Below are 27,139 nucleotides of genomic sequence, written 5' to 3' on the forward strand. Positions count from 1 at the left end.
GAGTGATAGCATTCAGTGCCGGATTTGGGAAACAAAAGCAGCCCTGGTAAAAGTGTTTGAACCGGCCCTGCTCCCTTCGTCTCCTTGCACAAATAGTATTTTTCCATTCACCTGTTCTCTCTCTCATTCTCTCTTCTCAATTTCTTTGTACCGTCCTCTTCCTTCCCTTCATCTATTTATCTCTTTTGAAGCGTTCTTGTACCTGCTGCAGTTATTCTCGGAGAGCTGGAGGCACCAGTAGAGGGTTTGAGCTTTCAAAACCCGACTATAAGGACTCCAGCTCAAAGGGTAAATTTCCGGTAGAAAAATAGGCCAGCACATCCTCATACAGAGTAGTACCCTTCAGTGTGATAGACTAGTACGACAATATGTTCATTTAGTCAATATTTTTTAATATTTGTGAGGACTTGTTAGCTTCCCAAACAATAAAGTTTAACAAATGCCATAACAAACAAAACAATGTCAAATCCAAAGTACTGGCAGACAACGCTAGACCTATTGACTTTGCCAGTGCTTGTTTATTAATGGAAGCAACCAGTGTTCAAAATCTCTTGGGGTTTCCCTAGCAATGTTGGTCAGAGCTGCAGTTTATACCAATAAAATAGTAAATCAATATCACACCAGTTTCTAAACCATTTCAAATCCTCTGTAAAGAATTACTCTTTTGTAGGAGGACATGTGCAGTAAATTTAGACATGCAAACTGAATATATTAAAGAAGTTCAAAGGTGAGGGATGTGGAAAAAGGAAAAAAATAGATGATTTTCATTCATGATAAACACATAGAAACATGATAAACACAAAGAGAAATAGAAAAGAAATAAAAGGAAGTAGTCCTTGCAATCAGAAGAGTAGTAAATGCATTTAAGAATTTGACAATTTAATCTTTTACTTTTTCAGAGATTCAGGCTATATTACAAGTTATGTTCTCTTCTCACTCTTCAAGGGAAAGTTTGCAAAATTTAAGAGGTATGTGGCACACAGTACACATGTCACCAATGTCCGGTGGACGCACGATGATAGCCTCCTGGCCACAGTGGGAGGGTCGGACACCTCCCTAATGCTGTGGACCCATGAGATGGAAGGACACCGGGAGACCAGACAGTGTGACAGCGAAGAGTCTGACCTCGACTCGGAGGAAGATGGAGGTGAGTGTTAATATCCATTCTTGGTTGGAGAAAATTGTTGCATCTAACAGTGTTTCCAACGACTTGTGCCTGTATCAGAGCTTACCTTGTGTATAATCAGAGGGAAGGCATTTTGCTTTTTATACTGTATGATAGAAGACAGAAGATTAATGATCCTTGATTCCATTGAACTAATTCACCCCAAGCTCCTCGCAGTGTACTGTGCCTTGCCTTATAGCCATTTGATTGTACTGCCTGCTCTGTATGAAATTCCTATACGGCGAATAGTTATAAGGATGATAAGGGCACTCAAGTGTCTTGAGGATTTTGGCGGTAAACCACTTTTCATCAATATAAATCTACAATTATGCCATTAAGTCCTTCTCCCTTCATCGTTCCAGAGAATCCAGTGCAGGTCCCCCCCGAAGCCTTTATGTTGGTGTCTCACCCAACCTTTGTTATCCATCAGAAAAATGCCATCAACACCTAAGGAAAAAGTAGCTACCAAGATCCTCAACACAACCCAGAGAGGAGCAAGAAACAAAGATCCCCCTAAATATCTTCATCTTGTGTCTCATTTGGATGTGGACCACACTAACTCCTCTTAAATCCCTATATCACCTGCAGCTGAGCCTGCACCAGTTTCACCGGTGGATGACACCACTATCTTCAGGGGTGGCTTAAACTTGAATATCTCAGTAGAAGTATTGCAAGCTGAAGGCTTCGTGATCATATAGACACTACAACCAAGGCTTCAGCAGAACTCTCCTGCCTCTGGTCCCTCGGCTGCTCAAGTTTTTAACTCTCGCCACAGTGAAGGTGGCATCTCCACACATGCTCAGACATACAAACCACCACAGCAGGACCTGGAGTTCATAAAGGTAGAACCAAAACCTAATTCGGCCAGCTTCTCATCATTCCTCAGGGGTGACAGTTAGTTCAGTTATTCTTTCTGGCTCCTTCAGTCAGGACCCTGTATTTTCAGCTCTACATTTTTTTGACTTTTCTGTCAAAAGAGTTCTCCTTTTTTGCTGTAACTTCTGTTATTTCGACATTTTACCTCTGTTGAAGTAAGGAGTTGCCTTTTTTTCTAGCAGATTTGGCTTTGTTTCAGTCAAGAGCATGCCTTCTCTTTTTGACCCTTGCCCCTCCTGTGGTAAAAAGAAGGCTAAGATAGATTTTCATTCTGTTTGTATCCTCTGCCTTCCTGAGTCTCATTCCCCTGAGACCTGCCAAGACTGCCAGAATCTGTCAAGACGCACTCTCAAAGAGAGGGAGAGAGAATCTGTCTTTATGGTCTCTTGGAGAAGAAAAAGTCTACTACCTCCAGAGGCAGATCTCCAATGAGGTACAAGAAGAAAAGACCCAGGTCGACTTCCAAAAGTAAGGTTCCGGTCTGTTCTTTATCGGCTTTAGGCTCAGCTTCGAAAATGCCTCTAACGACGAAGAAATCGGCTATGGCAGCTCCTCCATCGACGAAATCACAGTCAAGAGCATCCGAGCATCGATCGTCATTGAAATCTTTGCGGAAACATGAAGGTACGTCTACCCATCGACGTTCGGCTGTGAATCCTCCGTTGCTGTCAACCCGGCGACTGTCAACGTCGAGGAGTCGATCTCCATTGGAGCCGGCTCATCGCCCAACGTCGAGACATTGCTCTCTGTCGTTGCCGTTATCACATTAGATGTAGAACATAGTCCTCCGCTGCCGTCAACAAGGCAGTGGTCAACGTCGTGGACGCGATCAATCACGACAGCGTCCAGAAGAGGTTTGACGTCGAGGCACACTCCTCCATTGCCGTCAACAAGGTGGCGGTCAACGTCGAGGCCTCGGTCAACCACGACGTCTTCCAGAAGAGGTTTGACGTCAAGAAGAATCTGCCCATCACCTTCTCCCCACACGACGTTGAAGCTTTGGTCTCCGTTGGCCAGTGCTCTCCCGATGTCGAAGCACCAGTCTCCGTCGGCGGGGCATCATTTGATGTCGAAACAGAAGTCCCTCTCAACGTCAGCACTTCAAACTCTGGCAGCTACTCGCGCCCCGACGTCGGTGGGTTCTCAAGTCTTGGTAGCTCATAGCCGCTCAACGTCACGGCACTCCCATCTGTCGACGTCCACGCATCGCTTGCCATCGATGAGACACTGCTTAGCGCCGAAGGGTCGCTCTGAGTCTTCACTTTCGGAGGCAGGATCTCCTCCGGTACCGCTCTCGAGGTTGAGAAGCTTTGCTTCTCAGTCCCCAGAAAGGCGAGTACAGAAGAGCACTCCGCAGGCTACTGTTCCTCCTGCACAACGGGAAGAAGGGCAAAGATCTCTTTCCATTCATCTTTTTCCCAGATCGCTCCTTCCAGTACACCACTGTCAGAAAACTACCTCTACACAGATCCAAAAGCCTCTGGACTATTCTATCCCTCTCCACAGATCACCTCTGGCCTGTTGGTGCAGGCAGTGGATCGTTCCCCTACCACTCCTTCCAGGGTTCAACAACGTGACCCGACACCATATCCATCAGGTCAGAGGTCCACTTCACTTTAGCCTGTGAAAGAGGCGTACATCTCCTTCTTTGTCATCCTCCTCTACACACTCTTTGAAGAGTGACTATTCTCCCACACTAACAGACAGTCCACCCTCCCGAATATCACCGGTGGATGACATTAATACTTTTCATGATGTACTGGCAAGAGGAGCGCAAAAATTGGATATTATATTGTCTGCTCCTCGGACATCAACGTCAGTCATTTTTGAAACCCTTCACCAAAGATCAGTGTCAGGACCTCTACTACCTTTGGTTCCGGGCCTTCTACTGCAGGTCATGGATATTTTTCTCACCCTAGCGTCAATCAAATCAGGTCCTGCTAGGATCCTAAAGAAGTACAGACCATCAGAGCAGGATCGTCTTTTCCTCAGGGCAGATCCTCTGCAGGACTCTGTGATCATTGCTGCTGCGAAGCAGACTGACGCAGTAGCCTCTTCTTCAACGGTTCCTCCAGAGAAGGAGAGCAGAGTGCAGGATTCATGAGGGAGGAAGGCATGTGGCTCTGCAGCTGCATCTCTGAAGGTCTCCAGCGCCGGAGCTCCATTGGGGCGCTATGACAGGGCATTGTGGGACTCAGTAGAATGCTTCAAGGACAAACTGCCCCAGGATTTTGGAGAGATCCTCCAGGAGGGAGCTCTTGTGGTGAACCAGATGATTAGTGCAGCAGCAGAAGGAGCATCTCTGGCTGCACACTCTTACTCCCATGGCATCTGCACCAGATGATCCTCCTGGTTGCATCTTACTGCCCTTAAACCGGAGGCCCAGCAGCGCATTTTGAACCTCCCATTTTCAGGGAATTCCCTTTTTGGCTTTCATACAGATGAAGAGATGACCAGGATGAAAACGGAACTGAACACTCTAAACTCGGTGGGTCTAGAGAAGAGGAAGAAATTCTGGTGCTGGTACAGGCCGTACGACCGCAGGCCTTTCCATTAGAGGGTTCAACCCCCTCAGTGTTCTCAGAGACAGTATCACCATCCCAAAACGTGCTTCCAAGGGCGTCGGTCTTCCTGTGGTAGAGATGCACCTTTACAATCCTCCTCCACCACCAAAAACACTGCCAAACAATGAGCAATTGCTTTGTTTGTCGCTGTTACCCACTCCGGTGGGGGGGGGGGGGAGAGAGTATCGCCTACCACGTGCAAGAGTGGCGCAGCATTACAAAAAATCAATGGGTTCTGAATATACTGCAAAATGGATATGCTCTACGTTTCCGCTTTCCACTGCAATCCACTCCTCCGGTGGAAACGAGTTGTCACCAGCTGTCGCCACAACGGCAGGAGGTATCCACTCTCTTACAAAAAGATGCCATAGAAGAAGTTCCTCCCTCACAATGAGGAGGGGATTTACTCCAGATACTTCCTAGTACGAAAGAAAGGCCAAAAAGCAGGCTTCAGGCCTATATTGGATCTTCGCATCCTCAACAAAGCCATCCGAAAAGAGAAATTTCGTATGCTGGCGCTCCATCAAATATATCCTCATCTCCAGCAAGGAGACTGAATGTGCTCGATAGACCTTCAGGATGCGTATTTCCATGTTCCAATCACTTTACGCCACTGGAAGTTCCTATGCTTCATGGTAGGGTCCAAACACTATCAGTACAAAGTCCTACCATTTGGTCTGAAGTCCGCCCCTCGAGTGTTCACCAAGTGCATGGCTGTAGTAGCTGCCACTCTACGTCACCAAGGACTGTTTATCTATCCGTACCTCGACTATTGGCTCCTAAAGAGCTCATCTCCTCAGAGTGTGAAAGACCACTATCAAATCTGTCTGGATTTGCTACAGCGGCTGGGCCTTCAGGTCAATCAGAGGAAATCAGTCCATCAGCCCACTCAAAGAATACATTACCTGGGTGCTACTCTAGACTCCAGCATAGGAAGAGTGTATCCTTCGGAGGAGAGACTATTATTAATCAGGCTGAAATGCAATTGTCTGCTTCAAGCTCTCCAGCCCTCAGTTCGGCAGGTTGCATCGCTCCTAGGGTCGATAGGATAATGTATTTTTCTGGTTCCCAATGCCAGGCTGAGGATGAGGCCTCTGCAGCAGGACCTGGAAGACAAATGGGATCAGAAAACCACTCAATGGGACAACAAGATTCTACTTTCCTATGCTGCGAGGTCATCCATCCCATGGTGGTCCAATTGGAAAAATCTCCTCGTGGGAGTTCCCTTCCACCAACCACCTCCGACACAATCTCTGATTACAGACGCCTCCCTTCAGGGTTGGGGAGCGCATATGGGCCCACTGCAAACTCAGGACAGTGGTCGAGCAGGGAACGGGTATATCACAACAACATGCTGGAGCTATGTGCAGTGCATTTAGCCCTCAAAGCTTTCTACCTGTCCATTCAGTCCCAATCCATATTGGTCCAGACAGACAATACAACTACAATGTACTGTCTAAACAAGCAGGGAGGGACCTGCACTTCGCACCTTTTCCCTGAATTCTCAGGCGATCTGGCATGGGTTCCTGGTCATGCAGCTTTCAACCACAGCAATCCATCTGCCAGGAGAACAAAATACACTAGCAGATTCCCTAAGTCTTCACTTCGAAGATCAGCAAAACTGGCTTCTGCACGACGAAGTGGTGACAGACAATTTTCATCATTGGGGTCAGCCAAGCATCGATCACTTCGGGGACAGTACACACGAAAAGTGCCACGACTTTGCTTCAAATCTTTACCATCCAGGGTCGAAAGGGAATGCTCTTTTGATCAACTGGTCAGGGGACTTAGTGTATGCTTTTCCTCCTCTTCCTCTCATCCCGAAGGTCCCAACCAAGCTCTCACACTCCAGAGCGAGGATGATACTGATAGCACCAGACTGGCCAAGACAGTGGTGGTACCCGGACCTTCTGCATCTCTCAGAGTGTCCACACAGGAGGCTTCCGTATAGACCGGACCTACTGTCCAAGATAAACGGGCAGATCCACCACCCCAACCTTACCTGAACTTAGCAGCATGGCTCCTGAGGTCCTCCAGTATGGACACCTATGTCTTCCTCAGGTCTGCATGAACATCTTGAGAGAGTCTAGAAGGTCTTCCACAAGGCATCCCTATTCTTTTAAATGGAAACGGTTCTATGTGTGGTGTGTGCAAAATGGTTTCCAACCTACCAAAGGGCAAGAGGAGGTAATCTTACCTTATCTCCTACACTTGGCCAAGTCGGGTCTTAAATTTCCTTCCATAAAGGTACACCTTGCTACCATTACGGCATACAGAAAGTCACCTACTTAACCTTTTTTCTTTCAGATTCAGGTGGTTAAGGATTTCCTACTGGGATTAAAGAAAGTTTCCCCCTAGTCCGGCCACCTTCGTCTCCCTGGGAGCTAATCCTGGTTCTTTCCAAGCTCATGGGTCCCCCCCTTTGAGCCAATTCACAAAGCGACCCTTCAGAACCTTACATGGAAAGCTGCCTTTTTGGTGGCAATCACTTCTGCTCATAGAGTGTGCGAGATTCAGGCACTCTGCTCCAAGGAACTGTACACTGTCTTTCACCACAACAGAGTGGTTGTGAGAACTCGCCCCTCCTTGCTTCAGAAGGTGGTGTCGGATTTTCATGTTAATCAAACCATCTCACTGCCTACTTTCTTTCCCAATCCTTTTACTCCCGCTGAGAGGTCTCTTCACGCTTTAGATCTGAAAGAAAAGTTTTAAGATTCTATTTAGACAAGTGCAAGGCTGTTAGAAAGTTTGATTATTTATTTGTAAACTATGGTTCCATCAGAACAGGTTTTCCAGCCTCCAAGCGTTCCATAGCTGCTTGTAAGGCCTTCTGACCTCAAAGACTGACTTTCTGTTTACTATCATTTCAGCTTGTTGCATGAGTGAATTTCAGGCACTGTCGGTGAACCGGTCTATTCCAATTTTATTTCCAAACAAACTGGTGCTGAGCTCTCAGACGGCCTTCTTACCCAAATTTGTGAATCCTTTTAACATTGGGCAACCCATCAACCTCCCAGCATTCCTTGACTTGACAATGAATGTATAACCTCAAATGTTATTTTCTTCTTAAAGAATCTTATCAAATGTCGGAATAACATAGTTTTAGACCATCCTGTTAACAGTGACAGAGTCTCTGTTTAAATGTCATTGAAGACTCAAGCATGAACATTAATGTTCTATTTGTCAAATAGTAGAAGGATCATAGAGCTGAAAATCTAACAATGCACTATATCCCTCATTTTTTTTAACATACCCCGAAATGTGGAAAGTAAATTTATGAGCCAAGTGTCAGTAAATGACTATAACTTTTATGGCTTTCTTTTTTCTCACCATTTAATTTGATAAAAACGCCAAGACGGATTGTTCTAAACATAAGGTACCCAACGTTGATTTGGGAGTATCCCCCAAAGCATCTTAATCTTGCAGACGGGGGCTATCTTTCTTTCCTTCTTGTAGAGCCATAAATCATATAATCTATGATCATTCAAAGCAAAATGATAATAATTGACTACTCTCCACTTCAAGATTGCGGTTTTGCACGTACTTTTTATTGTATTGCTCATATTGGTCTCTTTTTAAAATATATCACTTTTTAATTCATTTGTATCGTACAGAACAAAATGCTCAAATGTTGAATTGTACATATTGAGAGCTAATTTATGAATATGCAAAGAAAAATGACAACAAATCGACTTCTTCCACGCCTAAGATTGCTATTATGCACATATTTCTATTGTATCGCCTATACGAGTCATTTTTAAAAACTGTATTTTCTCTTTTAATTCACATGTTTTTGTATTGTACAAATGTTGAAATGTAAAATTGCACATGCTTTTATGGTTTGAAATTAACTTACCGAATAAAGCTTATTTGATTTGATTTGATTTGACTTGCCTCACCCATGGAAAGATAAGAGGCTCCATTGATCGGACCTGAAAGCGTTTAGATCGATTGTACCAATGATCATTGGGTGGACGATCAGTTTTTGTGGGGTTCTCTTGGCCAAAGAAAGACAACTGTGAAGAACACTCTGCTGAGGTGTATAGTCTTCTGCATTAAGCTCTGCTACACACTGGCCAAAAAGCAGCCTTCAGAAGAACTGAGAGCTTATTCATTCTGGGCTAAGGCTGCTTCCACTGTGTTGATATGAGGATTGCCTGTCCTCGACATCTACGAGGCCGCGATGCAAGTGTGGGTGCACATGTTCACTAAGCACTAATGCCTCTGACAGCCAGGTATGACAGAAAGGACATTTAGCCTGTACAGTCCTGAAGGATTCTTTAGTCTGAGTCCACTCAACGGCCTGGGAGGTACTGCTTTGGTTTCTATTGGAAAGGTGAGAAATCTGTGGCAAATAATATACATCACTTACCTTCAGTAACGCTCTTGCTGGTGGATATTATTATCTAACCACAGATTCCATACCTCCCTCCCTCCTCTACATAATGTAGTGTGACCTCTTTTTAACATCTGAAAGATCCCAAGTTAGAAATCGCCGCACTACAACTGATGATTCTTTCACTCTCCGTGCCTGAGGGCGCGAAGCGAGTCAAGCAAGAAACTGACATCCACGCGCAAGGGTGGGGCTCATATGCGGCTCCACTCCATCATTTCCGGGGTAGTACGGAGCCAGGTCAGAGTTGCATGGCCCTAACTGGTGGTGCACAGGAACGCTGTTTAAAAGTTTCCAGATCCAATCTTAAGTCTGGGGAATATTCTAAAGGTGAGAAATCTATGGTTACATAGAGTATACAAAAGAATGTGCATTACTGAATGAAAGAAACTTGTTCTTAGGGTTCAGGGATGGTTAGCATTAAGGAGTAGTTTGGGGTTTTAAGGTTTCAGAGATGAGAAGCGTTAAAGTGGGTTAAGGAGCATTTAGGGTATCGATACATAAATTAAAGTATGGAATAAAAATGACTCTTGAAGTTCAATATTTTTGGAGATGTCATAGGTAATTTTGTAGGTCAAAATATTCTAACCTTGACAGTTTCAACTCAATTTTAATGCAGTCAACATTTTGAAAGTCGGCTTTATTATATAGAATCAATAACATATCCAGACAATTATCTTTTTTTTTTTTTTACATCCATCCACTCCATCAGAATGTTTTCTTCATTTGTTGGATGTTAGAAGGGTACCGCAAATTTATCTTGACAAAACCAAGACTCTTCTCAAGTCCAGCCAGTAATTTATTAAAGTATGGCCATGTTTAACAAGGTCTGGCCACATGTAAACAATCCATCACCCTCTGGATTGTGCCCTGCCTATACATGTTACCAACTGGCTAGTAAACCATTGCAGGGAAACCAAGGGCCCCTTCTACTAGGGCGGCCTCCACAACTTGGCCTACCAATAGCCCACTATTAGATATATGCAAGGCAGCCACCTGAAAGTCAGTAAATTTCTTCACGAGACATTACTTCCGACTCTGACACAAGTGGTGATTCTAAGGTTAGTCAGGCCACCATAAGAAATCTCTTCTGATGAACAGACCATAAACCAGGACACACTTTACTCTTACCCCTGAGGAATATATCTTTCATCTTTTGTGCCCACTAGCCACCTACAAAGTTTGGGTTTAGCTTGCTACTATATTCTAATATTTATACCTATCAATGAAGAACGTATGATGGTGAAAATGTGATACCTTGTAGACCTGGTTCTGTATAGTAAATCATCATTGAAGAAATAAAGGACCCTCCCGACTCCTCATTTTTGTCTTTGTCATTCGAAACAACAGTTGGTTGATTTAAATCACACCTCCTTCCCTCTCTTAAAAAAGACCTGACTATATGTGGCAGCTGCCAGCACAAAGCATCTTAGTAGTGTAAACCCCTGGAGTCTTAAAGGAACAGGATGTGTTAGAAAGCTACTCAACATTTTGCACTTAGAAGCTGCAATGTAGTCTTGAGATTGGGTATCCGTAGCTTGGTAGTTTACATTTTGAAACAAAACTTATTTTTTATAGACTCCTGAAGGGAGCTGCGCACCATATAGACATGAAATGTGCGCCCTATTTGAGAACACGTTAAAATATATTGATATTAAGTCTTCCCTGGTTCATACACGCAGTGGGGAATTATTCTAACATTTATGACTTTTATGAAGATTACTTACATGCAGAACCAGTTCTACAAGCAAGTAAGTCTTTTTCACTAACACCATTTGTGATCTTTGGCAGATTAGAGGTCTCAATGATCATCAGTGTTTCATCTAAAATAAGCCAGTTCTTAGAGTTCTGCATACCCTAAATATCCAGAGCCTTTTATATTGCTTTTACAGTGGTTGTAAACCTTTCACTCAATGAATAACAGATTAATAAAATCATTAGAAACTATTGAGCTCTGTCAGCCTAGACATTCTTTGAGTTCCCAGCTATCTAGCAGGAGCACACAGAGGCTGAGTTCACGGCAGTGCTAGGACACATTAGTAGATCACGGTCTATGGTTCCATCCACAGAGGAGAACCAGAATGTCCCTGGAAACATCAAAATATATTATAATTAGCGAGTGAGGAGGTCACTAAATGTCACTTCGCTTGGGTTGCCAGAAGGTTTTGCACCTGTAGTACATAGAGGGTGTTACAGGGGGGCGTATCAGGATATAAGACCTAATATAGAGGTTGAGTGGGTACAGAAAATCGTCAAATATGTGAAGGCAGAACTAAATCCCCTGAATGATGATTCTTCTCTGATCAGGAATTTATTGGTTGGCTTGCTTTCTCCATTGGAGGATAGCATGGTAGAACACATTACGTTAGATTCTGCACTGGAGAAAAAAATTCCTGCAACTGGGGATTTAGCATTTCCTCTACAAATAGGAGAATTTTCGGTTGCCTCTCTCCCAACGCTAAATCAGACTCTTGATCTGAAAACTCCTTACTCAAAACGTGTTGCCTTAAGAAGTGTGTGAAACATCCAGTCGTTGATCCTGGCATATCAGGTTATATACTCCATCTCCTATGACGCTCTTAAATTGCAATGTTTTGAAATCAAATACTTTGTTTGTCCATCCAGTGCCTTAATATAATAGTTAATCTGCATATGTCAAGTGTGGGGAGGATGAAACATTTTGGTGTGGAATACAAAGGATACACCTGTGCAGATAAAGCAATTAAAGTGCCAGGATTCCAATTTTAAATGTCTCTTTAGCTCTGACGTGCAAGCCAGGTATGAAGTATTTTGGCCAATCTGGTTTATTCAAATATCAACCATTTGAGTTGTTTGAAACACTGAAATTATAGAAACATGGTGTTCCAGGAGGCAGTGCAGGAACAACTCCATCCCAGAGATCAACTTGCTTGCCGATCTCAGAAATGGCAATCGGTGCCCTGTTTGTCTTTATTTTGGGACTGTGTAACCTTCTTTAGTCTTCACTTCTGTTCTTTCTTGTTCCTCAGGGTATGACAGTGATGTGACGAGAGAGAATGAAATTAATTATACCATTAAAGCCTTATCCTCAAGCATCAGGCCCATGATAGGGATCAAGCCTCACCTGCAACAGAAAGAGCCCTCATTGGATGAAAGGTAACTACAAGTGCACGTCATCCCGGGTCTTTGGACAGCATCAGAAGGCTAACTAGATTTTGTGTAATAAATGCAGCAGGCCCGATTCACAAAACCATGTGTGTAAATCAGACCTGCAAGTACAAATGTCTAGATTTATGATTGCAAAGATTTCACGGCAAGTGACTTTGCAGTTGTAAATTATTTTACTCCTGTGTTACATTGTCCCATGACCATTTGATATTTCCAGAAGTAAATCTCAAGCAAGGGATGGGTAGTTGATGTTCCAAGGCGTAAAACTTTATAAACAGCAACAAGCTATTTGAAAACACGTCTCTGATCCTTTCCTAAAATGGAAGTGCTCAGATATTTACTTTCTCATGGTCAGCAGTAAATCTCTTTTCAGAATGAGAAGGGAAATGGAACACCCCTAAACAAAAACAAAAATCCATGAATAAAGCTGAAAAAAACAATGTCTGCCATTGCATAAAAGTGGTGGCATTTCAGTATGGAAATTGAAATTTTGTGAACAATTGCACTGGTCAAAATGCCAATGCAGAGGCACATCCACGTTCACAAAATGGTTCCTAAATATGCCTGGAAAGGTACGCGTGGAACTGGTCCCTAGAGTAACCTTAAAGTTTTGTGGACAAGAGAAATTTGTAAACTTGCTCTCATGGTTGGAAACTGCAGGTGCAGATTAATAACTTTTGTGTGAGTCGCCGGGCCTGTGATATTTGGTGTTCTTCTATTCTGCTTTATGCACACAATAGTGACTTGATAGTTATGGTTGAGTTGTACTTTCATAAAAGAAAATTTGGATTGCTAATAACTTTGGACCAGTTTGATGAATCTGCACACAATGGAAAATGAAAAGTATTTAGCCAGCTTAGAATTTCTTTGCTAATTTTAATGCAGATTGGTCGTGGTACGCAAAGATTTAGGGGTCGCAGGGGGAAAACATTAGTTTCCCTTTAAAAAATCTATAGGAATTTTTGCTTGTACACAGCAAAAACTGCAGGACAGATTTACACCAAGCATGGATTGACCTACGGCTTGGTGCAACCTTAAATCTGTTTGCGGTTTGTTGTAAATTCGAATTGAAGTCCTTTTGGTCAAATAGAGCTGTCCAATTTCGCTTTGTCTGCCATTATAGGGTTTAAAACCCAGTTGTGCCCCTTCTAAAGAAGTATGGACTTGTATGAAGGCAACGTGAGTACACTCCTCATCAAAGGGAGACAAGGGTTCACTCCAAAGGGTGGTAAATGTTCTGATTAGTAAAAAAGGAAAATAACAATGTATGCCCCATGAACGGGTGCTCCTGCTTTATGAACCTCATGCAAAAAGTCTGCTAGGTCATCAGCGGCTTTGTCCATACCACATTCACTCCAGTGATGTAACCGGGGCAGATGAGAACTGTCTGAGCAAAAAAGCACTGCCTAGGCCTACTTCCTCCAGCAAAGTATGAGGGGGAAATAGAAAATAGGGGACATACGCTCTTACTTGATATGGGGAAATGCTATGTCTTTCCCTCAAAGCATTGAAAAGCAACCCAAGCGGGTATTCAGTCTTGGCAGTATAACGAAGGACGCTCTGGGGAACAGCCCTCCTCCCACAGTGAAGGAAATGCTCTGAGGGGGACAGGGTAGGGCTGGGCCCCGACAAAGCAAAACTAAAAGGACGTTGAACCAAGGCCTTATGGGGCTCTTTATTTCTGTCATCATCAGCAGAAGACAAAAACCTTGCATTAGTGTCTATCACAAGCTAGTGCTGCAACTCAGTGTCACTAGAAGTTCCTTTGTGACACAGGGACCTAGTGACAGGTACCTATTGTTTAGCATTGGTGTTCCTGGGTATAAAGCATTATTTGATTCCCACTGAGTAATTTGTTGCCACATACTTTTAAATTTAACTTGTCAAGTTTTTTTTCTTTTGAATTGCTTTTGGCCCTGGGTAAAAGTGCTATATTAACTGTTGAATACCAGATCCTGCTGATTTTGAATTTGCTTTGTCCCACAAGACCACATTTATGAATTTGTCAAACACAGGATGCAAATTTCGCATGTATTATTTATATAGGCCATGTTCGTGCAATCACAAGTGGCTGAGATTAATTCAAGCATTCCATCATTGACTCTGTTGTTTTTGCAATAGATTTCCTATGTGCAACAGGTATGCCCAGAATGGGGTTCCGTGCTCACTGTCATAAGACTCGAGCTATACCTCACTGATGAGACTGAAGTAAGCTGAACCTTGTCTGGGAATGCTTGTTTATCCAGCATTGGATCTTTCATAGATTTGCATGCTTGAATCATTCCCCGTCGTTGAAGTGGGAGTCCCACAGTACAATAGTAAAGCAGTATGTATAACTATCATAGACTATAATGGCAATAGGCCATCAGTTTAACATCCTAGCTATGTCCTTTTTAAAAGAAGGACCAAATTTGAACTATGACCAATCATGTGCTAGCACCTTGTAGAACCTTCCCTAGAAAGTCTGAGTCCCTCAGATTTCAACTTCATGTCGTGCCTGAAGGGAGTCTCTCTGAGCTCTGCTCAGATTTTCTCTTCTAAAAAGATTTACAACCTTGTTACTTCTACTATGTCTGACAAAAAAGACCTTTTCTTCCCTGCACAAGCTATGGGAAGAAAAGAGTTCCTGTGGATGACCCATATAAGGATTGCCTTCATCCCAAACATGAGGTAAGAGTGCAAGATTTGCTGCACTTTCTCTTCAAAAACTCTCAGGGACAGGGAAGGAAGACTGCTATTGTGGCTTCAGAAATCCAAGAAAGGAACCTAGTCTGAGGACGACAGTGACACCTCTTCCAGGTCCCAGAAGAGAGCTAGGTCACATGAAGGCAGTTCTGACGAGACCAGAAAGAGCTTGAAGACATCTCATCTGGCTAGGCACTCTAAGCAAAAGGAGAAGCAAAAACGTTTCTCCTCCGAGACAGCCTTGTCTGTGTGATACTCGCCTGCGCACTAAGATAGACATTGCTCTCATGATTATTCCTCTGACCAGTTGACGAGGCATAAATCCTCGGCCAAGTCCTTGTTGATGTCACCTTCACTGTTGACACCGAGATCGTCGACGACACAACTACCACGGTCGATGGCGAAGCTTATGAAAACGGCCTCTATCGACACTCCCATTCCGTCGACGAGGATTCAGGCAACAAAGCTCATCTCAACGCTCCTGTCAAAGACAATGCAGTCCACGTTGACTCCAGAGATTATCCCGTCAATGACCATCTTGTCAAAGATAGCTCCGTCTGCGGGACCTCTGATGATGGCATCGTCGACACCATCGTCATCGACGATTAAGATAACAAAAACCAAGGCCTTTCTACACCCTGCAGTTACCTCGCCAAGCAAAGTCTTGCCTCTGCCTCCAACTCACTTATTAGACCTTGAGGAATCTGACAATGACTGTCCTTTTGTAACAGCTCACAGCCCTTTAGAGCTGCATGTCAAATGTCAGGAGGAGGATGAAGATTATGATGATGGATAGTATTTTCAGCAATATTATCTTGTTCCTCAGAGACGCCATGAGCCCTACAGATATTATCCTGAATCACCATCTAAACCGGAGAGTTTTCAAATGCTTGCATCCTTGGTCCAGGACCTTCAGGCTATGCTCACGGACTATAGGTGATGCTTTCCTCAACCTCCTGAGGAGTAAGTTGGAGCACCACTACCTGGTACCTCTCTCCACCAGCCACTCCTGGGATGACACCTTCTCCCCATATACCAGTGTCCCAGAGGAATGATCCATCCTCCTTGGATGATGGCAGAGAGGAGGGTGAAATTCTTGAACCTCAGCCTCCTGTACACAACTGGGATGACTACATCAGACCCACACCATCTCCACCTCCTCAGCAACCTGTTGATTTGCCTCCAGAAGACATCAGATTGTTCCATAACCTAATGGAGAGAGCAGCAACCAGGTTTCACCTCCCTATCTCTGTGAAACAGTCCAACTTTTTCCTCAATGATGTTAAGGAGCAGATGAGGAAGTCGGTCCGGTCTATACCAATAATTGATTACATTTGGCAGGAGGGAATTAAGGTCATAAAAAACTCTCCACAGTAGTGGCTGTCCTCCCTCGTATTGATAAAAAGTACGTGGCCCCTGAGGATTCCCCTTCATGCTTGACAGGACACCCCAAGCCAAACTCTGTCATTTCTCAAAATTCTGCAGTTTGGACAATATTGGAAAGCAGTTTTCCACCATGTCTGCCATCACTGTGTGTGCAGCCAACTTCTTGATGATTCTGGGCCACCATTACCACCAGATGTGGTCAAAAAGTCAGGATAGATAGGTTGGGCATGGCTATTACGCACCTCTCAGGTACTGACCCAAATTAATTTGTGACATTTAAAAGTCTATGGTTTAAATCTTTTTAAAAGCATTTATTTTACTTTTACTTGAGCACTTACTCCAAGCGATATCCGCATATGCTGCATGCCGCTCATTCCGTGTGGATCATTCCCTTGCTCCCCGGTCCGCTGCAGCATTGTAATTGCAGATTGAGTGGAGGGAGCCTGGAGTCCTTCTCCTCGATTGGTGGCAGCCATCTAAGATGGGCGATGGTCTAGTTGTTCTCCCACCCGTATATTTAAACAGACCCTATCCCTGACGTGCAGCGGATAGACAGGTTGGGCACGGCCATTACGTGCCTCTCAGGTACTGTACCAAATAATTTTTTGACATTTAAAAGTCTTCTGTTTTAATCTTTTTGCAAGCATTAGTTTTTACTTTCACTTGGGCACTTACTTCAAGCGATATCAGCATTTGCCGCATGCCGCTCATTCCATGTGGATCATTCTCTTGCTTCCCGTGCAGCAGATGTGCGCAGCGGGTGCGCAGCGGGTGCGCAGCGGGTGCGCCGTCGGCGCGCCAAAGGCAAGCCCATCAGCGCCCGAACGTCGCCAAGACCCTGTATCTTTCCGCCAGAGCAATCTAATCTAGCAATTAGATTTTAAAAACTCTGGCCCTTAGGTCATTTTTGCGTTCCCTTAGTCTCCTCTTCACCTATAGGGACCATTCTCTTGTTCAAAATGTAAATTTGAGGGTACCTCCAATCTAGTATCTACTTCATTAGAAACAATGGCAATTGTACTCTTCCCCCCCCCCCCCCAATACACAGCCTAAGACCTCAAATAGCTCACCTATAGACAGCAGCAACTCTTCAAAGGTACTACTATCAAACTTTTCTATGTTAAACTGTCTCTATTTTAATGCCAGGTCCATCCCGAAACACGCCATAGAAATATGAGATTTACTTACACATCAGCCCCAGGATATATGTTTTAACACGGAAACCTGGCTTCATACCTCCACTCTTCCTTGTGTTCCCACGCACTTCATGACAATTACAAACTGGTCAGATTGGATAGGGAAGTAAGACCGGGACGAGGAGGTGTTTGGGGGCGGAGTAGCCATCATTTTTCAAGATACTCTCAAACTGTGGCTACTTCACACGGTACTCACGAACTGGGCAGGGATAGCAATATTCAAAGTTGAACTCCCCCACGGGTACATCTGGAAAGGAGCCATAGTATATCATCCCCTGGGTCCTAAGAAAGATTTCAGCCTCAAGATAACAGACGTAACAGCTCCCTATGTCATGTTCACACTTAACTTCCTTCTAATTGGAGATTTTAACCACCACTCTGAGTTAGCATCCGATCCAGACCTATTATTTAATCTTAAAATGCTCGATCTCCACTTTATAAAAACAGGCCCTATGCACTTAGCTGGCCATTCTTTAGACCTCCTATTTTCTACTCCCAGCGCATACACATTGACGCACCTGAATCTCTCACCTGGAAATTTTAATCAAATGTAACATCTCTTTAAATCCGTCTCTACAAATTCTAAAACAGGAAAAAAGGTGAGAATAAGAAGCTGGAAGCAGCTGAGTGTAGCAAGGTTTCAAGCCTCTTTTAAACCTCTGATTTGGACAATATACCGGACATTAATGTAGCCTGGGATACGTTTTCAGAGTCCTTTTCTGGTGCACTTGATGTAGTCACCACCTATAGAACCCACCCTACTAAATTGTCCCGACCCAATGCACCCTGGTACATGGCAGAACGAAAAACCCACAAATCAAATTGTAAGAAACTGGAACACACATGGAGGTCTTTGAAAGATGCCCTTCACAGATACCAATACAAAAAAAGCACTAGGTGCATATCATGCAAAAATTAAAACAGCCCAAAGAATTTATACTATATGCAGAATTGAACATGCATTAAACTCCGCTAAAGAGCTATTTAAAGTCTTAAAGGAGCACTATAATCCCCTTGACAGCAACTCAGCCACAATAGCTTCCCAAACACTCTGTGACTCCCTGGCTATCCATTTTGAAACTTAAATAGATAACATTTATCACAGTTTTCTTAACACTACAGTGCCAATATACACAGAACTTAGCAATTCTTCAAGTAACAATTCCCAAGCTCCACTGGAGAGATTTGAACTGATCACGCACACTTAATCACTAGATCTCCTAGCTAAAACTAAATCAGACTCCCCAGTGGACCTATGTCCCCCCCTCATTGATAGCCATGCTATCTACCTCTCTCACACCATTTGTAACACTCTTATGTAACTTATCTTTATCGTCCGCCATGGTGTCTAAGCAATGGAAAGGCGCTTTCGTCACACCTATCTTAAAAAAAACACATACCAACCCCATGAACGTGGGAAACTACCATCCTATTTCTCTCTTACCCTCGATTAGCAAGTTGTTGGAATCTAATGTTAATAGACAACTTTCGTCTTACTTAGAGACACATCTCCTGCTGGTTCTCAATCTGACTTTTGTCCCACTCACAGCACAGAAACCACCCTTGTAGCAATAGTTGACAGTCTCAGCCTTTCCCTGGATGCATGTACGCCAGCAATGCTGGTACCTCTCGATCGTTCAGCGGCATTTGATACTATGTCTCATCCCATACTTATTCAACGTCTTCATGAGATGGGAATTAATGGCACTGGACTGAATTGGCCAACTAACTTTCTCAAGGACAGGACTCAAAATATTACTCTTGGTCCTTTCCAATCTAAGACTCATCCCTGGGCAGGAGAGTGCCTCAGGGTTTGGCCCTGAGCCCCACACTTTTTAATATCTACATCTCTCCCCTAGCTCAATTGGTTAAGTCCTATGACTTTGAAATACTTTCATATGTTGACGAGACACAACTGGTCAACTCCCTCGGCCCAAATATAGAGAATGTCAAACTACGTTTATTACATGAATGTAAAAAATTGCTACGTGGATGTCCCTAAATTTCCTTCAGTTGAATGGGGACAAGATGGAGATTGTATGATTTAGAAAAGTGCAGTCCATTTGGACAAGTGATTGGTGGTTCACAAAGCTCAACTCAGCTCCCTCTCCTAAAAGTACAGTAAAGAATTTAGGTATTCTGACAAACTATCAATGAAAGAGCAGGTGATGGCTACCTGTGACACTTGCTACAGGGTAATGCACATCCTTTAGAGGGTATTCCAGTGGCTCCCACTGCTCTCCCAGAAGACCCTTGTCCAGGCGCTGATAATCAGTCGCCTGGACTATGGAAATGTGCTACTCGTAGCACCTAATGAATCTCTCTGACTGGTTAATAAATAGCTACCGGGCACCCCTTCAGTCGCACTACTCTGTGCCCTTCACTGCCTACCTGTAAAGAAGAGAGCAATTTTTAAACTGCTCTGTCTGACCTATAAACTTGGTTAGGCAAAAGACCTAAATATCTGCAGGATAATCTATTTACTTATCTTCCACAAAGAAACCTCAGATTAAGAAGCCAGTTTCTCCTCACCCACATCATATTCAAACACTAAAATACTGCGTCCTGCCCTTCTTGTATCTTGTAACAAGCTTCCCTTTCATATCACTACATGCACCGAGTTTTCAGGCTTTAAAAGACATCTCAAGACTTAGCTCTTTTAATAGTTGCATCCTAACTGATCTGCTATCCAAGTTCCGAGATGCCCCCTCGGGGAGAGTCGCAGCGATATATCAAGTTTTTGTAACATAACATATCAGCTACATCATTGACTTCACCACAGAGGATAAACAACATGAAGTAATTAGATCTTGCAGGACGGCGAGCAGACCTACTCTGAAATAATATAATGTGCCATAAACATTGCCACCACAAGCTTTCGCCAACAAGCCGGTGCTGATGTTTTAAGGCACCAAGGATGGCTCAAGGCGACTTTGTTCAGATCTGAGGTCCAATCCAAAATATTGGACATGGCCTATGATGGAGACACACTATTTGGCAAGCATATCGATGAAGGTCTTTCCATTATAACGGATACCGATATCGCAAATCCCTCAGCACCATCCAGTACTAGAAACTATCCTTTGAGGAGCGCGTGGGTACGGTTTCCTTTCTTACAGGGGTGGAGCCACGACACAAGTCACAAGTCGCAAGCAGTGACTACAACACCTTCTCACCATGTAGGTGTAAATATCTCCCATCGTCTTCATTATTGGGAGAACATCACCTAAGACAGATGGGTATTAGACCTAGTCACCTATGGCCATACCCTGAAGTTTACAGAGCGACCACCAAACACTTCACCAAGGCAAGCGAACCCCCTTCGTCTTCACTTATTAAGGAAAGAGGCCCTCATGATGCTTACCAAGCGAGCAATAGAGAAGGTTTAATTTGCTCAAAAGGCAAAAGAATTCTACTCCTGTTTCTTTCTTATATGCAAGAAATCAGGGGAGTGGAGACACATTCTAGATCTCAGGAAGCCCAACAAATTCCCACGCAAGCAGTCCTTCCAGATTATAACTCTCTCTAAAACTCTTCACCGTCTCAACAGCAGAGATTTTATGGCATCTCTGGATCTGGAAGATACGCATTCCCACATCCCTATCCATCCCAAACACAGCAAATATCTCTGATTCACAATAGCTGGTACCCATTACCAATTCAAAGCCCTTTCCTTTGGCCTAAAGTCAGCCCCTTGCATATTCATCTATTGCTTGGCCCCAGTAGCAGCTACCCTCTGGAAAGAAGGTCATCAGGTATTCCCTTAACTAGATGAATAGCTGCTAAAAGCTTAAAGTCAAAAAGACAAGCTGCCACAGTTACAACGGGCTGCCTGTCACTGTTTCGCAAGCTGGGTCTCTCATGAATTGGCAAAAGACCTGCACCATTCCCAGCCAGATAGTGACGTTTTTTGGAGCGGACCAAAATACAATCCAGAATAAAGCCTTCCTCTCACCAAGAAAGACAAGTGAGGCTAGTGGACTTGGCTCAAAAGATTTCAAAACGACAGTACGTTTCTGTGAGGATGTTCAGGAAACAGTCTTTGCAATGCGATTTTTACCTTGCAGTGCCTTTACCCCACATTTGTTACCCCGCATTTGTTTAGCACGTATAGGCCTTTACCTCGCATGCCTTTACTACGCATTTAAGTTAAGTATGGGGGAAGTCTACCCCAAAAAAAGATATATATACATAGATATATATATATATATATATATATATATATATATATATATATATATATATATATATATATATATATATATTCACTGAAAAAACCATAGGTTTCACACACGTTATAGTTAGGAATTAGCATTTAAAAAACCTTGCAAATTCAGTGAAAAAACCATAGGTTTCACACATGTTATAGTTAGCTGGAAATTTTACTGATAAAAAACCAATGAAGTTCCCCCGTTATACTTAGTGCAGGCAACTATAACTCACGCGACCGCAGTCCTCTGCTGATGACATATGTGTCTTTATGAAAAAAATTATTTGTAATATATGTATAGCTAAAATTTAATGGAAGAAGGCATGGGCAAATAAGTGTCTAAATACAGTATTAGCATCAGCAGAAGATTGCGGTCGCGTGAGTTATAGTTGCCTGCACTAAGTATAACGGGGGAATTTCATTGGTTTTTTATCAGTAAAATTTCCAGCTAACTATAACATGTGTGAAACCTATGGTTTTTTCACTGAATTTGCAAGGTTTTTTAAATGCTAATTCCTAACTATAACGTGTGTGAAACCTATGGTTTTTTCAGTGAATTTGTACGTTTTTTTAAATGCTAAGTTACTTTACGCCATTCGTGGCGTGCGCGCCCACTTAACGCAGTTCGTTCCGTGCGCGCACGGTGCGCTTCGCGCACCGCGCACCCACTTTACGCAGTTAGTGCCGTGCACGCACGGTGGGCACGCGGTGCGCTACGCGCACCGCGTGCCCACGTTACGCTAGATGGGCCATGTACGCACGATGCGCTTCGCGCACCGTGCACACATGGAGGACATATGATGCGCTTTGTTGTGAAAGGTAATATTTGAATTTTTTAGAGCTGTGTTATGCCATGCACAAATAGGGCCCTTCGGGCACCATTTGCACATGGGGTGGGGAGAGTGTGGATACTTTTTTTTTTTATTAATTTTTACCGTACGCGTACGGTAAGCGTAATCGGCGAAATTATCGACAAATTTAAAATTCTGTTTTTTTCCTTGGGCGATCTTTGAGGACTCCCTCAACATGGCTAGGTGCTTAGGAGCTGTCTAAACAGCCCCTTTACATGTTTTTGGCCTTTGTTTTTTAACCCCCTCTCAGAGTGCGAGAGAGAAAATGGCGGCCGCCACTTCCTGGTTTCTACCGATTCGAATGTTTACTAAGATCTAACAGCCAATCAGAATCGCGCTCGCGCACGTCACCGTACGCGTACGGTAAGCGCACCGTAAGCGCACCGTAAGCTGGCTCAGATATATATATTGATTTAAAGGCTATTTTCTCAGAATCTACTGAACAGTTTTACACGAAACCTAGAAAAGGCACTTCCTTGACCTGTAGACTACCTCTCTGCCAAATTTCAAGGAACTCTGTTCAGCCGTTCGGGCTGTAGCTGTGTCTAAAGGTCCTATGGAAAAATTCATGGGAAAAACGCGTTTTGGGACCCCCCTTTTATCTCAGCCCCCGCTTGACGAATCCCCCCGAGACTTTCAGGGTAGGAGCGGAGCGTAGCGCCCCATTAGTTTTGAAAATTTCGCGAGGATTCGTCGACCGGCGCCAAAGTTATTCAAAATAGAATGTTGCGGTTTTCCTATGGAAACAAGGTCCTAACTATAACTACCTACTGGCGACCGCCAGTAGGTAATATATATATTCAAGGTATTGAATGCACTCCGTGACCGCCGCATATCTTGAAGGCTAAGCATCGCTGCAAACGCAGTCCATGACTGCACGGAGGGACACGATAACTGTATCTACGTCCCAGCCAGAGGCTGGCTTGGGCGTTGGGGGCCATGGAAGGAAAGTTTGTTCTGGCAGTTACACAGTGCTTTCACCAAAACTGCAGTCATCACGTTCTGAACTATTTTCCAGTACCCATAAAGGGATATACGGGGATGATTCCAAATACTTACCTAGTTGGTCTCAGATGTCTGCTGGGAGCTGTAGTTCACCGATGTGGGCTGCAGTGCTAATTGGACTTCTAACAGAAGAACGATAAGGGTTACTTAATGCAGCTTTGAAGAGAGAGACTGTGTTTGCAAGGGCATTTGACAAAGGCATACTCGCCGAAACGTGTCATGCCATTACCGAAATAAACGACTTTTCCTGACTTCCCTGCTGTGTCCCTCGGATGTATTCTTCGTGAAGAGATCACTTCCTGTATATATATATATAAATTACCTTAGTAATGCGTGGTAATGGCATGCGAGGTGAAAGCATATGCGTGCTAAACAAATGCGGGGTAAGATGCATTTTAAAGGGAAGCAATGTTTTAGTAACTTTGTACTTTCATACAACCGGATGTTCAAGACGCTCCTAGGTGTGATTTCTTCCATAATCAACTAAGTCCCGTTGGCTCGTATCAAGATGAGACCGTTGCAAGAGGAATTGCAGCGCCTGGATCCAATCGAAGGGTCTTTCGATGATTTGATATTCATCACTCCAGAAATGAGACACACTGAAGTGATGGTCTCACAAATCACATCTCTCATAAGGCTTCACGTTCCAACCTTTAGTACCCAACTTCATCATAACCACGGATGCTTACATGGAAAGCTGGGGAGGCAACTTACAGGACCATCAGATCCAGGGAAAGTGGTCAACAGCTCAAAGATCTATGCACGTCAACAGCCTAGAACTCGAGGCATTCTTTCTAACCATACTTTCCCAATTAATGAAATGCTTTTGAGCCCATTCATAATGCTGACTTAAAGTTTCTCACGTAGAAAGTTGCACTTTTACTCGATCTCACATCTCCCTGACGGGTTAGTGAGATACAGGTCTTCACCACATAAAAGCCTTATCTTAACTTCACAGATCAGTTCATACTTCTCAGGGTATACGATATATATATATATATATATATATATATATATATATATATATATATATATATATATATATATATATATATATATATATATATTTAAACCAGTCCTGAATTACAAGCATGCGAAGACAGGCGCTGACACCGTGGGACAATGTATCAAAGAAATATTTATTTCAAAAGGACGCCCTGACGCGTTTCGACGGATACAACCGTCTTCTTCACTACATCGGGTCCCTCTATAGTGTTTACTTATATAGTGAAAACGAGGCACAATCCACCATAGTTGTCACAGCAACACTTATCATAGACATAAAAGAAATCTCATATATGTCTGTGCCAAATGGCAATAATTAAAATACAGTGATTAGAAAATTATAATAAAAGAACACTGTGGTTTCAACCTAATGAGAAACAATCAATACATTGTGGCACAATCAAACCATGTATTAGTTTGAACCCGCTTAAGGAACTGTAATGATACACCAGTGTGTAGACGTTATACAGTTAAAGATGTATGCTTGCATGTAAAAATAATTGATTGCAATATGTTACAAATGCTGGTTGACAATTAAACAGTTAATCAAAGATCCAGTGTGCCATATTGATAAAATGTTCGTTATTTGAGCCCAAGTGGGCCGACAAACAAGTGTTCAAAAGGATAAAGAAGAAAATGACAGGTGTGAGTGCCATACAAATTAAAAAGGGGTTATACAAAAAAGAAGGATCCAATATTGCGGATCGAAATTCAGGAGCGAGATACATACACAGCTGGTAGACATTTATAATAATTTTCTAGAGATGTACATTTAACGCTTCGTCAGCGTTCATCCCATTAGGGATCTTGCTGTCCAGAAGTATGATGTATCTGGATTCTAATCTTCTCAGACATAATTGTCTGTTCCCTCCCCTTATGTTTTTAGGAATGCTGTCAATGACAAAATAGGATAGTTCATCTTTTTTGCCATCATGCTGTAGGTTAATATGTCTCGCTACCGGATATGTCTGGTCATCATTAGTGATGGCCCTTAGATGTTGCAATATCCGGACATGTACAGGATGTATCGTACTCCCTACATATGTTTTATTGCAGGTGCAGCGAAGGACATATACTGCAAAGTCTGTTTTGCAAGAAAAACTTCCCCGAATTTCAAAAGGGGTTTTTCTAAAGGGAAGAGAAATAGATCTAGTATTCACACCGTGTTTACAGGCTTTACATTTTGAACACTTCTGAAAGCCTCTCTGTGGTTTAAGCAAGGTACCTCCCTTGGTAAGTGTAGGTGCATTAGTTACCAATTCCTGTTGCATACTTTTTGCTCTTCTGAAAGTTAACTGGGGAAATTTTTGGCAAGTAGATCCTATTGTAGGGTCATCACGCACTAGAGGCCAATGTCTATATAAGATCTTTCTCAGATTCATGTGGTAGGTGTTATAACCAGTAATGAGTCGAGGTGTGTTGTCGACTATCTTGTGTGTCGGTTGGCTATCCTTGAAGATCAAATCTTCCCTTTTGAATTTGTCACATTTCTGTTTGGCTGAACTTAATGTTGTGGTGTTGTAACCCCTATTCTTTAGCCGTTTAAAGAGACTGTCTATGGAGCTATTGAGACTGTCTTGGGTGCTGCAGTTACGTTTCATCCTTAGGCATTCAGCGTAAGGGATGCTGTCAATAAGATTACGTGGATGAAAACTGCTCGCATGAAGGATAGCATTACCTGAAGTAGGTTTCCTAAATGTTCTTGATTGTATATGTTGATTTTCTATATACAATTCCAAGTCTAAAAAGCAAATGGACTCTTTACTGGTGGCACATGTAAAACTCAGGTTGAGAGAGTTTTCATTGATGACGGACACAAAATCAATAGCGCTCTGTTCAGTGCCTTGCCATAAGATGAAAATGTCATCTATATATCTTTTGTATAGAATGACATTGTTCATGAAAATGTTTTCATATATATATATATATATATATATATATATATATATATATATATATCAAAACCAGTCCAAACTTTCACTTCAAGCAGGCGCTGACTCCATGGATTAATTGCCAAAGAAAGATATCTTTATTCCAAAACGACCCAAACGCGTTTCGGCGGTGAAAAAGCCTTGCTCACTGCATCTGGTTCTTTACTTGCATCAACACTATATACATTTTGGGTTGACAGGCAAAGACTGGTTGGTTGTCACAGCAACCGAATCGGAGCAACAGGCATAAAAGAGTTTCTTGCATCTACATTACAGTGTAAAAAAAACGGGAAGGATGCAAGAAGAAAAAACAGGCAATTAAAGTGCAATGCAAACAATTGTTAAATAATGCACAATTGTTAAAAAACAAAATATGAACTGTGACTGATCTGTTTGTGGATACCTGGAAGAAATTGTATATACAACGAGCTGTGACAATATTTACACACCCTTCACAGTGGAAAACATTCCTGTCCCACAATGTAATCACGGTCTTGAAGTTAAAACAGTTTACTGAAAGCTAAGGCGCACAAACATATTGTTAGTAGGTTCTACTCTAAGTGATTTAGCAATGTTGGGTTTGACAGAGAACGGTCATATGGCAAAGGGATAACCGCCGCATTGTATACATCAAGAACATAGCAATCAGTATTGCGTCTAGGTCACTGCAAGTGCACTAGGGTAAGATGTATAGAGGTTGGATTTACCATCCAATGAGGTATCGG

At 43.0% G+C, this 27,139-nt stretch overlaps 1 protein-coding gene across 1 annotated transcript in view; it reads left to right on the forward strand.

Moving 5' to 3' along the window:
- The window catches only part of EML5 (EMAP like 5), a 1,456,757-nt gene that overhangs the window by 1,044,004 nt on the left and 385,614 nt on the right, over nucleotides 1-27,139 (forward strand). Inside the window, exons 26-27 of the mRNA XM_085626574.1 lie at nucleotides 946-1,147; nucleotides 12,007-12,133. Of these exons, the coding sequence (XP_085482700.1) occupies nucleotides 946-1,147; nucleotides 12,007-12,133 (329 nt within the window). The remainder of the gene's footprint in view (nucleotides 1-945; nucleotides 1,148-12,006; nucleotides 12,134-27,139) is intronic.

The sequence above is a fragment of the Triturus cristatus genome, chromosome 9 (genome assembly GCF_964204655.1).
Source record: "Triturus cristatus chromosome 9, aTriCri1.1, whole genome shotgun sequence".
NCBI classification, from domain to species: domain Eukaryota; kingdom Metazoa; phylum Chordata; class Amphibia; order Caudata; family Salamandridae; genus Triturus; species Triturus cristatus.